Genomic DNA, 15776 nt, shown 5'->3' on the forward strand with positions numbered 1-15776 from the left:
CATCAGATGGATGGGCCAATTGTCAGTAGTTGCAAGGGCCAAAACACTTCTGACAATGACCATCTTCACCACTGGGGAGAAGGTCTTTTTGTATTCAAAGCCTTCTCTCTGATTGAAATCCTTTGCTACAAGTCTGGATTTAAACTTGTCAACCTCACTTGAAGGTGTATACTTAATGTTAAAAATCCATTTGTCACTAATAACCTTTTTGTGCTTAGGCAAAGGAACAACCTGACAGGTGTTGTTGGATTCCAAGGCTGCGATTTCAGCTTGATAGCTTCAACCCACCTTGTATCCTTACAAGCCTCCTTAAAAGTTGAGGGTTCAACATCAGTGCTAAACTTGGAAAGGAAAGCTTGGTAAGGGAAAGCCAGATTATCATAACCAAGGTACTGATTAATTAAGTATAATGGTTGAGGTGGAGAGTGGACAGTAGCAGAGGCTACATAGTCCATCAACCACAATGGTGCTTTGGGGCTCCTATGAGACTTTCTCTAAGCAGGAAGCACAGGTGCATGATCATTCTCAGCTGAAACTATAGAAGTTGGTACACCAGGATCAACTGGTACCACATGATTTGCAGGTATCTTAGGAACTGCAGAATCTGCTTAATGAGGGGTATGCTCTAAAGGAGTAGTAGTGGTAGGAAATAATCGCTCTGCACTGGATGAGTGAACAACAAAGGAAAATATGAATTCCCTAAAAATGACATCTATGCTGAGAAAGAAATGCCCTCTTTCAGAGCATAAAGAATATACCCCTTAGTCTGTTCACTGTACCCCATAAGTGTGGCAACGACACTTCTAGGCAGAAACTTGTCATGAATATGCATATTTTTGGCAAAGCACAAGCAACCTAGGACTCTCATATGTTGGAGGAAAGGTTTTCTATTGTGAAAGGCTTCATATGGAGATTTTTCATGTAAGACAGGAGTAGGCAACCTGTTGATGATATAAGTGGCACCGAGAATGCAATGTCCCCAAAATCTGAGAGGAATATGACCTTGAAATCTGATTGCCCTGGTCACTTCTAATATATGTTTATACTTCCTCTCGATAACATCATTTTTCTGTGGAGTGTGAATACATGTCCTTTGATTAACTATACCCATACTAGTGTATAACTACTAATATTCAGTATTAACAAAATCGAAACCATTATAAGTTCTGATGGCCTTAACCAATGAACCAAATTGAGCGTGAACTAAAGGGAATAAGTTTTGCAACACAGCACAAACATCACTTTTCAATTTTATTAGAAATACCCACAATATTGTGGTACAATCATCAATAATTATGACAAAAAATCTATTACCATAATATGTGAGAGTTTTAAAAGGTCCCCAAACATCTATGCGTAACAAGTTGAATGGAGAAGAAGACACATAAATACTATGTGGAGGCCATCATTTTCTCCAAAAATTACCTTCTCCTGCCCAGTATAGAGGTCCTGAAAGATAACAAAGTCAGAAAAGAAGGAGACTGCACATTTTAGATCCCTAGTAATCTTATAAACTGATAGAAGGTTGAATTTAAATTCAGGAATTAGAAGAACATTTTTGATGAGATCATGTTGAGTCATATTACATGATCCTGTATGTGTCGCAATAATAGTATCACCATTTGGCAAATGTACTCTCCTAAGTGTATCTTGGGATAGTTGCTCTTTATGATCAAGCAAATCTGAGTTATGTGTCATATGATGGTTGCACCAGAGTCTATAACCCAATTATCATGTGTAAGTCCTGTAGTAAGAGAAAATACATTACCTGCTGAGGAGAAGCTTTCTTGAACCAGATTAGCTCCTGCTGTGGTGTTGCTATGAGACATGAATATTGCTTCAGTGCCTCCCTACACATTAGTTCGACCAAACAAATGCAATATCTGATTATATTGCTCATGCAACACATTCATACCTCTGTTGTAGTCTAGATGCTCAGATTGCCCAGTACTGCTTCCAGTATTTTTAAAATTAGAGTTACCTTGATTGATACTCCAGTTATAGTCTATATCTCCAGTGTACCTTTGTGGTGGTGGATTACTAACCACATGATTAGTAGTAGGATAGGTTCTCCTCTCAGTTTTAGACTTTCCTTTACTAGTATAGGAATTGTTGTTAGGATATTCTTTTCTCCTCCTCTCATAACTAGGAGGATAGCCATGTAGTTGATAACAAATAGCTTGAGTGTGACCCTTACATTTACAGTAATCAAAGAATGCATTTGGATCACAACTGGAAGTATGTGGTGATTTGTGTTTAGGCTGTGGAGCTGGTGCATTTCGAGTGGTGAACAAGACATGCAAATCAGACTGACTACAAGATGTTTATGAAATAGTATGCTGACTCTCTCTTTTAACTAATATTAAATAAGCCTTATTCAATGAAGGCAGAAGTATCATCATTAAAATCTGCCCTCGAACTTGTTCATAATTCTCATTTAGACCCATAAGAAACTATAACAACTTCTGATTATGCATGAACACTATAAATTTTCTCGAATTTTGACAATTACAACGAGGAATTGGATTTAAGCTGTCAAATTCTACCCACAGAGCTTTTAATCGTGAGAAATAGACAGAAATGGAATTCGTACCTTGACTGATAGTAGCAATTTCCTTGTGAAGCTGAAAGATACGAGATTCATCGACTTTATCATATCGTTCTCGAAGATCCTTTCATACCGATGCAATATTAGTCGAGTACACAATGCCTCCAAGTTGTTTCTTTGACACACAATTCATGATCCGTGATAATATAATGACATTGCATCGATCCCACAGATTCGTCAAGTTTGGACGATAATTTTCCCTTTTGCAGGACCCATTGATTAATCCAGTTTGTTGTGACCTAGAATGGCAAATTGCATGGCTCCACTCCACACAAAGAAGTTCTCAGCTCTAGTTAGTTGAATAGAGACAAGCATAACACCTGAATTATCAATAATATTAGAAAGAGGGGATGATTATGACTCAGCTTTTCTAGTAACTCATTATCGACAGTTCCCATTGCTGATCTATATCAATTTCTGTCTCTGTATGTGTTAGCTCGAAATTGCAATCACACTAGTGATTGAGAAGCTCTGATACCATGTTAGATATCATCAATGAAGATATCTTGTTGAACACTATCATGAATCTAGAATGTTCTACATTGGGAGAGAATGAAAGGAGATGAATTAGAGAAAATACTCTGTTAATTAACTGCAATGTGCAGTACATGTATATATACAGAGCTAGTTCTAACTATCTTCTAACCATCTAACTAACTTTTGCTAACTAAGCCTCTAGGTTCTGTTATTTACACGTTGACCCCAACCTTCTTATGTTACACCTTCTTTAATATAATTATAGAAGAAATCTTATACATATAGTGATATTACAAAATTGTCAAAATGGAAGGGGGTGGGGGGTGGGGGGTGGGAAACAGACACAGATACACACTTTTGTAATATTGTCAAAATGGAAGGGGGCGGGGGGTGGGAAACAGACACACATACATACTTTTTCTCTTACATTTTTTCCCCAAGGTTTTGTTTTGTTTGTAGTGTCTTAATATGGGGTGAATTGTCGGCATTGAAAAAGAGAGGTTTGCTAGGCAAAAATTGTACACTTGGCTCCTTGTCCACTTGTTTATGGACACAACAATTAATTTTTCCGGCTATTCTTACTAGCTGCCCAATGGGTTTTGTATTACTTAATTTTTAGTATGAATATGCATGATTGGATTGTTACAATTTTCAACCATATACACTTTACACATATATCTCCCTTCCTACCCTTTTGTGTTTTACTCCATGTGCTGTTTTTTTTGTTGTTGTTGCATTTACATAGTTATATATATATTTCATATTTTGGGATGGATAAAAATATATAATTAGACTTAACTCCTGATAATAGCACATATATATAGGATTTTGTGCAACAAGTATCGATTTATTATTGCAATTCAACTTATATGTGAATTTGAATTGAGGACTGTAGAATTTATCCTGTGTACTAACAGATAAATTATACAGAAAACACATTAATGTATTAATTAAGGAATAAAACCAAAAAAAAAAACTGAATTGATGGGCCGGGGCAATTTGAAATTAGCTGTAAGCACTAATTTATGGTAGTGAATAGCCACTAAAATTCTTTTGGCATATATAGGAGTTGGCAGCATGAAATTTGTCTTTAGAGGTGTCTTGCTTCTCATTTATATATGTAAAACTTGTTGCCTCAATTCTGATAGTAAAATGTGAAAAGTACACATGTCCCCTTTTCTTTTAAAAGAAACAAGAGAAAATGAAAAATTAATGATCATCGACTGAAAATATAATGAGGCAGATAATATATGGATCAATTAATTACTACAAGTACGAAGAAGGAATTGAAAAAAGATGTTGCTTCACATTCTAGGTTATTTTATACTATATTACATTTATTCCAATGATCGCTTGAAGCCTTCAACTTAGATGACATCCTGATCATTTAGATTATGGTAATAAGTAACTTGTTATATATACTTTCTTATTTGAGTAATTGTTTGTTAAAAGAAAGGACGCAACTAGCTATGGCCTATGAGTTATACATTTTCAACATTATATTTAGGCTTATTATCAATAATATGATCTAGCCAACTAGCTAATCTTCTGTTAGATTATTTTTTTTAGATTTAGTTTTTCTGATGTATATTTTATGTTCTGATTGAAACCCCAAAGAAGAAGAAGAAAAGAGGCGCTTTCTAGCTGCCTTAATTATAACAGAAATTATTCTTCATATGACTAATCAAATTAATTAAATATTTAATTACTATTCATGTGAGGCACGATATCCTTTAATTTATTTACATCTTTTTATTTCTTTAAGTTAGATACAATACAAGGATAAAGAGTATAATTGAATATAGTTAAATAGCTCCTAATTAAATAATTAAGGAATCTTAGAGTCGTCAGAGATTTAACCTGAGAATTTTGTTCATTCCTTGACGAAATCCATCACTTCTAATGATTGGATTTATAATAGTCCATTGTTAGTATTCTATGAGAATGATGTATATTTTTTATGATTTCGTAATAGCCAAGAAAACAACATGCAGACCATGCCTCTACTTTAAGTAATACATCATGAGTTAAATACGTATAATTCTATATAATTGGGTCAGTTCTTGGAATTAATAAATTAAGATTATTGGACTGGCTAACTCTTAGTTTATATCAAGTAGAAACTAGAAAAATATAATATTAATATTTGAAAAGTAAGTAAAAAATATTATTTAAAGATTATTTATATAAAACATACACAAATAAAATGGGCTGGAGGTGGTAGGAGTTGGAGGCTTGGGGTCGAGGTCACGGGGGTTTAGGGGGACTTGAGGGAGGGTCGAATGTGAGGAGGAGGCAATTAACATAAAATACTATTTAAGAAATATGTTTTTTCCTATTCTTACTCAAGAAGTGATCATTTCCTAATTTATGACGAATTTGTTTTCTAGATAAATTGTTTCTAAAATATTCTAATGGAAAAATTAAGAAAAAATTCATCAGCAATATGCATTTGTCTATGGACTCTGAATTTTCTATTCAAATGCGAGGAATATATACAAAAAAGGAGCTGTTAATTTTCACGCGTTAAATCTATAATAATGAAAGTTTATTTTTTGTATTTGTATTAATAATATAAATAAGAAATATGCCACCAATAACTAAATGGAAGCGAAGAGTAATAATAAAATACACAGGCGTATAGCGTGATGGTCTTAATTAATTTACTTGATATATACTATTCTAGAATACTACTTAATTTATTACATATATAGCTTCATCATAAGGAATCTCAATCTTAGATTGTTAGATGGCAACATTATTATTGGACAGTTTGGTGTACTAAACTTTTGTTATGCTTGGGGTTCGAAAAAGGACCAAATCACAATGGTATATCGTATGTATGCATCATTTTCTTGTCTTGTAAGTAATTCTGACTACTTTCACAATTCGAACCGATCGTGACCTCCCAATCACATGAAAGTAAATTTACCAATTAGGTTAATATTCCTTTTAATAATGCCATTATTATAAACTAAAGAAAATGTATCTAATACCAAGATGTGTTCATTTCTTGACTAAATCTACAAGTAATAATTAGTGTATTATATATAATAGTTACACAAATTCTCTGAGAGTGATGTACTGCATTTTAAAACATGCCAGTCTTTAATCTTAGACTTTTGCACAACAAAACTTTTTCTTTCAACTCTTTTTTTTTGGGGGAGGGGGAGGGGTCATTGTCTCATTTCCATTCTACTTGTTTTTCATTCACCAGCATCCCCGGGGATAAAAAAAGGAGCAATAACTCGGACTAGCCACTTTTCAATTTTGTAATTAAGAAATAGTCACCATCATAGAGTTTTAAATTTCAAAAGTGAAATTTCACTGCAACATCAAATAAAATAACTTGTAAAATTTAAAACTAAGTGTTAATAGTTATTTCTTAATTGTATAGTTAAAAGATAGCTATTTGTGAATTCTATCGAGAAAAAAACCTCCAGTTCAAATTAAAAAAATGAAAAGGGAAAGGAAAAGCCCTTATGTTACATTCTTCATTGCTGCTGCCTGCTGGGACGCTATGGTCTATGTCCTCCTCCGTATTTTGCTCATTTTTTATATATACATGTACAGGTTGAGATCGTGCCCAAACCCCACAAACCAACTTGGGTCCGATACTTTTGGACTTTAAATGAGAGTATTTTTCCTTGGGCTTTTAAATGAGAAAAGTAAACTCTTTTGGGCTTCAACTGTTAATCAAATATGGGCCAAATTATCCAGTAAATGGCTCGATCCACATTTTCTTCTAGAAATTCAAAGGTTCCCTCCTAATATGTGGTGTAAATTAATTCTACAACTTCAATTGTCACTTTATCAACCACATATTGTTTAATTTTTATTTTTTGCACTCATCTGAAGCAAAATTAAGTTAGTTTCCTTGGGAATATGGAATCTTGTTATTTTAGTGTGACAAAGCGATCATCATCTTCTTCTTCTTCAACTATTCTGAATTTTCAGGTACAATCTTTCAACATCTTCTTTATTAGATGGCACAATTTTTAAATATTTGTGTACTTTTTGTTCTGTAATATACTTATCTGAATATGTAATCAGTGGGTGAATTAGCTAATAGCAACAGGTTATTTGTGTTATGGGAATCCTTAGTGTGTAGAGGGAGGCTAAACAAAATTATTATTTTTCTTTTCATTTTTATTTTTGCTTACATAAATTTTAGGTGCAGTTGATAAATTGATTCTTTATTCTTTATAGATGGTGAGACTTGATGATAAATAAGCACATGTACAAACTCCGAGGTAGTTTAGTTATTTGACTATTATATTCCAATATTTGTTGTTCAAATGTAGTTCATAGAAAGTCTGCCCATACTGCCTCGTTAGCAAAGACTGGATGAAATATTGATGAATTTTGTTTGTTATCTACATGCTTGTATAGCCCTATATTTGAAAAAGAGTTGTCCCTTTTTTTTCTTTTTTTTTTTTAACCTCCATTTTGGAGGATTTATAGTGTTTATACACTTTCCAGTGTGACTCGAACCCAGGACCTACCGGTCGTGGGTGGAGGTGCTTAACCAACTGAGCAACCCTCACTTGTCAGTTGTCCCTTTTTACTTGTAGGTTGTTGGATTCTGATTACTTTTAGGTGGCTTAGAATCATCGATCACTCATACTATTTCGTAAAAATATGCAAAATATCAAAAAAACCAGCTTTTATAGAGAAGCTATTGTTAAAACCATAATGTAGTAGTCTTAGTATAAAATGAAACAGAGGTAATACATGTAATTTTAGGGGGAAGAAAGTATTAGATGTGAATCAAAACTATGATTTTTTCTTGAGGGTTTTTTGCTAGGGTGGTACGTGTTTTTTTACTTCATTTTGATGCCAACTACTTGGTTGTTTACATGAATTTTTTTAACCTGTTTACATCAGATTCTATGCCACTAGACACACCATGAAGGTTTGTGAGTTATTTCCGGTTTTGTGATGCATTTGGTGATATCATAGCTCCAAAATATAGAGTATAATATGGATTCATTTTAACCACTAGAAAAAGGTTTTGACTTGCAATTTGTTTGAAGTGCAAATGGGACTTCAGATATATCTGTCGACAACTGCATTGCTTCATTCTCTTTTTTTGGTGTTTCCTTTACTCCATTCTTGGCCTTTCCTAATTTTTACCATTTATACCTTTGTATGTGGTAATGCATTGCAGGGTATTTCATCTATTGGTGGAAGATCGTCCCAGAAATCCTTAGGTGCCCCTTCTCATCTTTCCTGGCCATTATCTAGACCTAACAAGAAACATCAAAATTTTGTTTATAAGCGGAAGACATTTAAGGGGGCCATATTGGCAGAAGCTGGAAAACAAGGTTGGGATTTTGGCAGATTTATAAAGACATTGTATTTTTTTAATGGCCCTCCTTCCCCTGCAAAGGTTGGCCTTTCTTTTTCCTTTCTGGCAAGTGACGTATGACTCTTTTCGTGGCGCTTCATAACTTCTAACCGATTTTTCTTTTTCTTTAAGTTCTTTGAATCACTGATTGAGATACTAACTGGTCCATCACCTAGTAAACCAGTTAACTCGATGGATTCTTCTGGAATTACCCTGGTAACTGGAGCCACTGGTGGTGTTGGGAGAAGAGTGGTGGATGTATTACGCAACAAAAGATTGCCCATCCGAGTACTTGTATGTTTCTTCTAATCTTTTCTACCTTAGTTGTTTCCTTTCTGAGATTTGTATAACTCTTTCTTTTGCTTACTAAATGGAAAAACATGTTACTTGAGTAGAAAAGAATAATCTTCACTCCCTCTATTTTAACTAAAATTCCCTTCTTCTTCACACTCTTAAATACTTTAGGTCAGAAATGAAGAGAAGGCTAGAAGAATGCTTGGTGAAGATGTTGACCTGGTGAGTATTATTTTCATGTTATTCTCACTCTCTCTACTCTGATATCTAGCATGGTTTTATCTGTATGCATATAGTTTGAGACTCGGAAAGTGATTCTTCTCCTCTGATTTACAGCTGAGATGCTCCATTACATTTTACAGTTGATCTTTTCTGTATTTTTTCTCCGAAAAGGCAACTGCTCCTGCCAAATTCATTGTCCTTGTCATGAACTTCCTTCTGTTTATTTTTTCATCAATATTACTTCAACATGGAAAATTCATATCAGGACCAACACACAGTTGTTGCGATACACACATATTCAATGAAGTAAACTTACGCTTTCTTTTACTTAATAAATCTTAGGTTGTTGGAGATGTTACTAAAGCAAACTCTCTGCTTCCTGAGTACTTCAAAGGAGTAACGAGCGTAATTAATGCTGTTTCTGTCATTGTTGGCCCAAAGGAAGGGGATACCCCTGACAGGGAAAAATACAGTCAGGTAAATAAGCTGTAACTTTTGACAAACTCCTGTAGTGAATTCTTTACATCACTCTGTTGCTAGGCTGTAAAATTCAACTCTCGGTCCTTCTTTACCTAAAACTACAATCATTTCTTTTTCTTTTTAGTCCTTGTATGTGTTCGTTGGTTTCATCTTTTAGCCTAACATAATATTACTTCTTACTTATGCTTATACTCTTTATGCGAATCTGCAGGGAATCAAGTTCTTTGAACCCGAGGTGGCCAACTGATTGCCTATCCTTGGAGTCATATTGTACTGTTTCCCTTCCAATTTTATAAGCTAACTTTGTTGTTGGGGCACCAGTTCACTAAGCATTCTTGTTTACTTGGCAGAACAGATTAAAGGTGACTCACCCGAAATGGTGGAGTACATTGGAATGAAGAATTTAATAAATGCTGTTAAAGAAAATGTTGGCCTTCGCACAGGAAAACTACTATTTGGATATGAAGGTATGCTATTGCAGAATGAAGAATCCATTGTTGAAGTGTTATATTTGGCTCTTAAAATCAGATACCAACGTTAGAACAAATTGCAAAAATGAACAGAATGAAAATCTAGCGAGATTTTTAGTATATCATCATGGAGTAAAACAACTGAAGTCTCTTTCCAGTCAAGAGCTATATCCCCTTATTTGTGTATTCATGATATCTTGGCGGCAGATACTAGAGCTGGAAAAACTGTACTTGAAAATGATTTTCATTAAATTACATAAAATATAACAATGTGCAATTAGGGAATGGGGGTACAAGCGGAGGGATAATATATAATCTTCTTGCTCTTATGTGACTGATTAGTGTCTAAGTTCGCATTTGTATGGAATAATCACCCAGGCTAGTTGCTCTCCCTTTACCGTCTTTTTACTGCTTTATTTTCAGAGTTTACGTCAATAAAAGGTTGTTTAGTTTCATACAATAGATTGACTTTGTTCAGTACTTCCATGCAGGTAATTCATTTAAAGAACTTCCTTGGGGTGCTTTGGATGATGTTGTGATGGGTGGAGTGAGTCAAAGTACATTCCAGATAGATCTAACTGGTGGGGAAAATGGTGGACCAACAGGACTCTTCAAAGGTTACCTTTCTTAATAGATAAAATGTTCCGGGTGATACTTTGTTAGAAGTCTGTCGGTTCGTGGTGATATCTAATTCTTAAATCATCAATTTAACTTTGTTTCGTGTTTGTTCAGGTATTGTTACCACTGCTAACAATGGGGGTTTTGCCAGTATTAGGACAAAGGTAAAAAAAAAACTAAGAAAATCATTAAGCTGGTTTTCTACTTTGTTTTTCTCGCTTCCTACTTCATGTTTGGTTTTGAAGTTATTGATGACTGATTAATTTTAAGTAGCATTATCCCAGAACGTTCTTGTCTCTCTCTTTTTTTTTTAGTTCTTTTTTAAGAGGGAGGCTTGCCACTCAACCTATCCCCAAGACAGAAAGCTTTAAATATCCTGGATCTATCATCCAGAGTAGTGGGAACATCGATGATGATGTCTCACATCGCATTAGAGCAGCGTGGATGAAGTAGAAGCTTGCCTCTGGAGTCCTACGTGATAAGAAAGTACCACGTAAACTTAAAAGTAAATTCTACAGAATGGTGGTTAGACCAATGTTGTTATATGTAGCAGAGTGCTGGCCAGTATAGAACTCTCATGTTCAGAAGATGCATGTTACGGAGATGAGGATGTTGAGATGGATGTGTGGACACACTAGGAGTGATAGGATTAGGAATGAGGTTATTCGAGAGAAGGTGGGAGTGGCCTCTGTGGCAGACAAAATGAGAAAAGTGTGACTGAGATGACTTAGACATGTGTAGAGGAGGGGTGTTGACGCCCCAGTTAAGAGGTGCGAGCGGTTGGATTTGGGGGTTATGCAGAGGGGTAGGGGTAGACCGAAAAAGTATTGGGGAGAGATGATTAGACAAGATATGACGTTACTTCATATCACCAAGGACATGACATTAAATAGAAAGGAGTGGGGGTCGCGGATTAAGGTAGAAGGCTAGTAGGGATAGAACAGTGTCTTGCCTTGTGTCGGCTTAGGGTGGTCGTAGGTCTAGACGTGCCTTTATAGTTGTGTTGTTATTGCCTATGATTATCACATTACTTTGCTATCGTTATTGTTCTTGTTTTGTAAAAAATTTCATTGGCTTTTCGTTTTTTTGCCATTATGCTATATATTGTTTTTCTATCTTACTTAGGATTGTGACTTTTAAGCCGAGGGTCTTTCAGAAATAACCTCTCTATCTCCTTGAGGTAGTGGTAAGGTCTACGTACATCCTTCCCTCCCCAGACCCCACTTGTGAGATTTCACTGTCTATGTTGTTGTTGTTTAAGTCTTTAATCATAGTGGAATCTAGCTCATAAGCAATAATCCTTTACTTTATCTTGTATTAGTATTTAATATCTGTGTTAGGCCTGTCACTTTACTGGTTATTTAAGCTATTATATTCTGTATAGAGCATAATATTTGACTAAAATTCAACCTGTTGACTTGAGAGATATTCATTGACTTACCTCCTTAGTTGGATATTCATCATTCACTTTTTATTTTTCAGTGTTTGGGAAATGAAAGAAATATATGATCATGCCAAACTACCTGTATTAGAGATGCTACAAATATCCAACATGGAGGATGTCCAACCTCCCCTATCTGTTACTTTTGTTTTTATCAAACATGAAAGATGGTTCTACCATCCTTACACCTTTCCTACTTTCGCCCCAATTAGCATGGTGTTATCCAAGAATAAGCTGAATCATATTTCCTAAAAAGTGACTTAACCAGTAAGAGTTTTTCATTATGGGTTTATGGCTGGTAATTTAACACAAAATTGCAGTTGCATGTGAGATGTAATTTTCATGAGTGAAGTTCGAGTAGTAGCTTAGCCAAGAGCTAACTGTACTTTGTCTTAATCACAATATGATCAGGGAAAGATATTACTTTTTAACTCTCTTGTCCATGTGTTGCAGAACTTTTCCGAACCCGAAGACCTTTCTGCTTATGATGGTTTAGAGTTGCGCCTTAAAGGTGATGGCCGTCGTTATAAGCTAATTGTTCGCACTAGCCGTGATTGGGATACTGTGGGCTATACATTGATCTTCGATACCGTTGAGGGTTGGCAATCGGTTAGTTTCTTGTGGATTTTAACTATTACCCAACATTCCTCATATCTAAACTTTACCCTAAGCGCATCATTTCCAGGTCCGTTTGCCTTTTTCTTCTTTGATGCCTATATTCCGTGCGCGAACCGTACTAGATGCACCACCTTTTGACCCCAGTCAAATCACGTCATTACAGGTATTTTATATTAGCAAGTTGCTTTTGTTCATCCTTGCAGACTCTTTACCAGCTTTCTGCATTTTTACTTTTTATTTTCAAAATTCTCAGCTTATGTTCAGCAAATTCGAATCTGATGGTAAACTGAATCCAACCTTCAAAGAAGGTCCTTTTGAACTTCCTGTATCATGCATTCGGGCTTATCTTAAAGATCCCATAACACCCAGGTTGGATTCTACATCCCACTTTTATATTGTTAGTTTTAAACTTGAAGCAGTGGATTTTTCTTCCTTGATCTTTTGGTTTGTATTTGAACTTGAACTAGTGCAGCATTCTTCCTTGATTTTTCGATTTTGTACCAACTCTACTCTTCTGCAGGTTTGTACATGTGAGTTCTGCCGGTGTAACTAGACCGGAAAGACCAGGAATTGATTTAAGCAAACAGCCTCCTGCTGTGCGATTGAACAAGGAATTGGGCTTCATCCTGACATTCAAGTTAAAGGTTTGTACTTTGAGCTTTCCTACTTCCTCCAAAACGAGGATAAATGCCTTATTAATGATTAATAGTTAGGATGCTTAACCACCAAAAGAAATGCTTAATGGTCTGGATGAAGTCCCAAATCAGAGCCTGCAGTTGAGCATGCCATTTGATAACAGCTTCCATCTTGCTTTAGAATGAGCATTCTGTTATTAGTATCGATTGGAAAAAGGACATCGAACTCTTTCTATCTTGAGTGTTCTGCTACTTGCGATCCCTATTCTCACACAAATAAAGTTTCGTGCCAGGGAGAGGATGAGATTAGAGAATCTGGGATACCATATACAATAGTCAGGCCTTGTGCCTTAACTGAGGAGCCTGCAGGAGCTGATCTCATTTTTGATCAAGGAGACAATATCACGGTATTTGCTCAGAAATTAGAAATTTATCGTCTGATTTATAAAACCTTGTCCAGCCTGTGTAATTTCACAGTATTTGCTCAGAATTAGAGAGTTGTTTTCTGATTTATCAAGTCTTGTGGAGCCTGTGTAATTCTTTTTATGTTCTCCATAAAGTCTAGCTGAAGATCACTTTGCATAATGTTGATGGCAGTGAGCTTTCTTTCTAATTTCTCATGAGAACATTTATATCTGGTATGTACAGGGGAAGATATCCCGTGAAGAAGTTGCTCGAATATGTGTGGCAGCTCTGAAAAGCCCCTATGCATGTGACAAGACATTTGAGGTGGTGCTTGTCCTTACAATATGACAAATATGTGCTTATTTCTGATGTTTCCTTATGACTATCTGCAAATTTATATTTGTCTGTCAAGAAACATGTTGTATGACTACCTTCTCTTGATCCTTACTAGCTATAAACCAGAGTCATTGCATCTTGTGCTTGTATTGCCTCTAATGTTAATCCAATGGCTAGTTGATAAAAGTATATGCATATTCTATCTTTAAGGTATCTTTATCTGGATCAGCATTAACTTAGGCAGATTTTTTTGGATTTTCAGCTTTTCAAATTCATGTGTCTTAATCAATACGGATAGGAGGCAGATAAATTTTTTTAAGAGTCTGGAAGTGCTGACAAATAGTAGCAATCTTCAGAACTGTGTACATATCATTTCATTAGAACTGCTATGAGAATTTCATTAGATTCTTGCGAAGTACTCCATTCTATCTTCTTCTTCTGTTAGTGTCGACACTGTCATGAAAACTTATACTGTGTCTGTGTCTGCAAATCAATACACAACACTTATATAGCATCCGTGAAAGTAAAGACAGTTTCCTGCAATGTGTTTGAAATCCTCACAATGATTTTAGGTTCGCCAAACAATTACTTAGTGATCTATATCAATTGATTATTCAATAATCTGATCTATCTATTTTCCTGTTTTGTCACTGCTTCCTCTGGCAGGTTAAAAGTATCATTCCATTTAGTGAGCCGTACACGGTGGATCCAGAAAACCCTCCTCCAGAGAAAGATTACAATGAATACTTCAAGACTCTGAAAGATGGCATCACTGGGAAAGAAAGGCTAGAGAAAACTCCTATCCCTGTATAAAGACCTAGTATGGTATGTTACTTTTATAAGCATATGAGGCTTGTTTCATTTTTCCAAAGCACATTTCAACTTATTGCTTAGCATATTATAGCAGATTACAATGTTCACAAACTGCAACGACATGAGGTGTAGGTGTGTTGTATCATCCCCCAACTCCCCCCTAAAACTAAGAAACTAAAGTGATTTGATCTTCATGGTCAAAAGAGGTGTATTTGTACATATTTTTGACATGTAATTTAGTTTTCCTAAATTGTATATTTTTTCCTCATAAACATGAAAATCTCATAAGTTAAAAAACTATCAAAAAATTGCAAGTTCTAATTCAATCTTACAAAATGAGCAAATCATAGTTCATAAATAAGATATCAAAATATCCTAAATCGATGCATTAATAAATCACATATCTGCATGTTCACTTTATAAATAATTATTTGCGATTACAAACTTTTAAATTCATATAATTTTATAAAGATCTACTATTCAACAGTAGTAGTAATTGATTATTTTTTAATATAATATTTTTACATGGTACTACAATCACTTCAGGTTGAACATGATGTTTTTTTGCAAATTTAAAATGATAGATCTTTTTTTTCATAAAAATATAAACTTATGTGTCATATTTCGTATTTTAAAAAAATAATTGAAATTATGATTTAAAATCTTAAATCGTGTTTTTTTTGAGGGGAAATGTGGAATATGTAATCATTTTAAAATATGTCCAAATGTTAATTTAAGATGATAATTTCAAATTCATGATATGATTACATGTCTAACAAGTTACTAAAGCTTTTTAGTAAACACGTAACGATATCACTTGGGGTGGCATCACATCCTGCAACCAATGATGAAAACATAATAATTCCAGTGCCATATTTTACTTCCCGTTGTTTTTGTCGAGGCATTAGGAAATAAGAGTCTGTTTAGCGTTGCTATTAAAAAATATTTATTTTTAAAAGTATTTTATTAAAATAGCTTTTCAAAAAACTGAAATCGTTAAAATTGTGGA

The 15776-nt window shown here is 34.8% G+C and overlaps 1 protein-coding gene across 3 annotated transcripts; it reads left to right on the top strand.

Annotated features, from left to right (window-relative positions):
- The first annotated feature begins 6897 nt into the window (after positions 1-6897).
- Positions 6898-15022, top strand: LOC129873112 (protein HIGH CHLOROPHYLL FLUORESCENCE PHENOTYPE 173, chloroplastic). Of its 3 annotated transcripts, none has more exons than XM_055948121.1 (16): positions 6898-7042; positions 8256-8477; positions 8568-8729; positions 8901-8951; positions 9294-9428; positions 9643-9666; positions 9787-9898; positions 10393-10518; positions 10634-10683; positions 12414-12569; positions 12646-12741; positions 12832-12947; positions 13099-13222; positions 13507-13620; positions 13862-13942; positions 14621-15022. In XM_055948121.1, the coding sequence occupies exons 1-16, from the start codon at positions 6971-6973 to the stop codon at positions 14765-14767; spliced, it is 1788 nt and encodes a 595-aa protein (XP_055804096.1). In that variant the 5' UTR covers positions 6898-6970; the 3' UTR covers positions 14768-15022. The 3 variants fall into 3 exon arrangements, with proteins under 3 accessions (XP_055804096.1, XP_055804098.1, XP_055804099.1); XM_055948123.1 differs by having other exon boundaries at positions 6899-7042; positions 8256-8412; positions 8620-8729; XM_055948124.1 differs by lacking the exon at positions 6898-7042 and adding an exon at positions 7314-7338 and having other exon boundaries at positions 8256-8412.
- The last annotated feature ends 754 nt before the right edge of the window (positions 15023-15776 follow it).

This window comes from Solanum dulcamara, chromosome 11 (genome assembly GCF_947179165.1).
Source record: "Solanum dulcamara chromosome 11, daSolDulc1.2, whole genome shotgun sequence".
NCBI classification, from domain to species: Eukaryota; Viridiplantae; Streptophyta; class Magnoliopsida; order Solanales; family Solanaceae; genus Solanum; species Solanum dulcamara.